At 56.9% G+C, this 2,394-nt stretch overlaps 1 protein-coding gene across 1 annotated transcript; it reads right to left on the bottom strand.

Annotated features, from left to right (window-relative positions):
- Positions 1 to 1,744: 1,744 nt before the first annotated feature.
- LOC104623883 (astrotactin-2-like) lies at positions 1,745 to 1,972 on the bottom strand (the record flags this gene model as incomplete). The annotated part of the gene is made up of 1 exon (XM_010291097.1): positions 1,745 to 1,972. A coding segment is annotated over exon 1 (228 nt), but the record flags the coding sequence as incomplete, so codon positions are not given.
- Positions 1,973 to 2,394: the final 422 nt, after the last annotated feature.

Below are 2,394 nucleotides of genomic sequence, written 5' to 3'. Positions count from 1 at the left end.
TGGAAGAAGGAGGAGGAGGAGGGATGCATTGCATGCAGCCCTCTGGAAGACGGCTGGGGCTTCTCTCGTCTGCTTGCTTCACTGGGGTTTTGTTTGTTTGCGTGTGTGTTTGCTGGTGTTCCCGGCGCCTCAGCAGAAAGCACAACGCGGGCTGTGCTCCAGCTGCAGCGGAGGGGGCCAGCCCTCCGCACGAGCCAGGGGAGGGAGGGAAGGAGGCTGCTGCTGGAGAAGCACAGGCTCCAGCTCCCCAAGACAAGGAGGTGTCCCAGGCGAGCCCGCAGGGCAGGCAGCATCGGCAGGGCTGGGCAGACAGGTGAGGATGAGGAGGGGACCTTGCAGCTAGGGCCAGAGAGGCAGGGTGGCATTGCCACCTGGGCGCAGGGCTCGGAAGGGGAGCTGGTGGTGAGCAGGGTCCATGGAGATCCCCCAGATCCTGCTGCGATCTGCTCGCCTTCACTGTTACCCCTTTCCCCGCTAGCTAACCTACCTCTTGTACCCCGAAAGGAACTGTCTTCTTGCAGGTTGCTGCTGGGAAGCGCATCTTTCTTGTCCGAAGGAAACCAGCTTTCCCACTGCTCTCCCTGTACCCGTAACACCTCATCCCAGCACTGCCTTGGACATGCTGGTAACGGCAGCTCAATGTCTGCACAAGAGCTGCCCAGTGGGAAGAGCAGTCATGGGAGGGGAAAGGATGCAGGGTGTGGGAAAATAGTGAAAGAAAGGGAGTTTTGGGAAAGGAGCTGGAAAGAGAGAGGAACCGAGATATGGAAGTCAGGCACGGCTGCATGGAAGAACCAGGAGGGTTGATAGATGGGACAGCAGGAGCAAGATCAAGAGGTGGGCAAGGAGGGACAGTCTCAGTAAAGGACTTGGGTGCCAGGAGAAGCAGGGGGCTCTTTTTCCCCTGGATCTGGGAAGAGGATGAAGCATCATTCCTGGTGGTCACATCTCCACGTGCTAGGACTGCTTCCCGACCTGCAGCCCTCTGCGTCCCACCCGCAGCTGCTGCGCGCTGGCTCACTCCAGGCATCTTCATCAAGTGCAGGCTCAGTGCTAATAAGTGACTTTTAAGGAGGTCTGTCATTTTTGGACCTGAGATTGGGGTTAGAGGGCTGCAGAGTGGGGCGGGGGGCGGCAGCGAACCGAGAAATCAATCTCCACAGGATTAACACTGAAGTTCTTGCAGGAGGCAGAGGAGCCCAGCCCCAGGGAAGAGTGCCCTCCAGCTTGGCTGGTCCCTCCTGGAGTAACAGTGACCTCCTGTGGCTGCGGGACTGTCCCAAGGGGCTGGTTATTCCCTCCCTCTGCACCAGGCGCTTTGCAAAGCCGCGCTGGAGCCCTGCAGGGCTTTGCCCATCCCTCGCACAGCTTCGGCTGAGATCTCAGAGCCAGGAGGGAAAGACTGATCTGATGCCTGGCTCCTAAGACCCCTCCGCAGGACGCATCCTGCACGCCGGTGCCTGCTGTGGGTGGACAGCGGCGATGACCTGGCTGCTTACAGCATTGCCTTCACCGTACTGAGGCAGGGAGACACAGGTCTGCGAGGGCTGTGGGTGGTGGGCAGCAGGATCTGCCAGCTCCATCGCTGACACCATCCTGAAGCGTTCCCCAGCAAACACGCACACGAAAACACTGCCTCGCGCCGGGGAACCCAACATTTATGCAGAAGCTGAGGAAGGCAGATTTGAGAGGTGACTAAGGCAGGGCGATAGTGGTGGAGCTGGTCCGTCACCCGCTCACTCACCTCCCTGGTATCGTTGTCCTGGATCAGAGCGTACAGAGGCACCACTCGGTTGATCTCCAGCAGAACCGGCGTAGGGCTGAGCTGCTCCTTGCCCGGGCGCCGACACAAATGGCAAGTGGATGGGCAGCGCCCTTTCTCCTCACAGTGAATCTCCACACCTGAGATGAGGTGGTCATCAGACAGCATCTGTGCTGTCAGCAGGCCTGAGAGATAGGTGATGAAGGGCATGGATTTCAACTCCTTCTTGTTCCCAAGTTCAGTTGTTTCTGGTTTAGGGAGAGGGAAGAAACCAAAAAACATTAAATAAATCTCAGCACAGTCACCTTCTCAAATCCAGACTTTGCTGCAGCCAGGATAAATGCAGCTGCTGAAGTTGTGGGCCAGGTGGGAGCAGGACACCAGAAAGGTCAAGGAGAGAAGGAGAGAAACAGGACTTGCAGGTGACTGCTCGGGAATGGGTAAGAAAGCGTGAGCATTTCTAGACACACACTTTTAGAGTGACAGAACTGACCGTGTTCTCCTTTTTTGTAACTTGCATATTCACTTTCTGCACTTCAAAATGAAACAAAACCACCAAAGTATATCTTTCCTGCCAAAGAGAAACCTCTCCAAAGGGACCAGGTCAAAGAGCTGAGTGCCCTCAGCTCCAC

The sequence above is a fragment of the Phaethon lepturus genome, unplaced genomic scaffold (genome assembly GCF_000687285.1).
Source record: "Phaethon lepturus isolate BGI_N335 unplaced genomic scaffold, ASM68728v1 scaffold48607, whole genome shotgun sequence".
Classification (NCBI taxonomy): domain Eukaryota; kingdom Metazoa; phylum Chordata; class Aves; order Phaethontiformes; family Phaethontidae; genus Phaethon; species Phaethon lepturus.
This window is presented reverse-complemented; position numbering and strand designations above follow the sequence as displayed.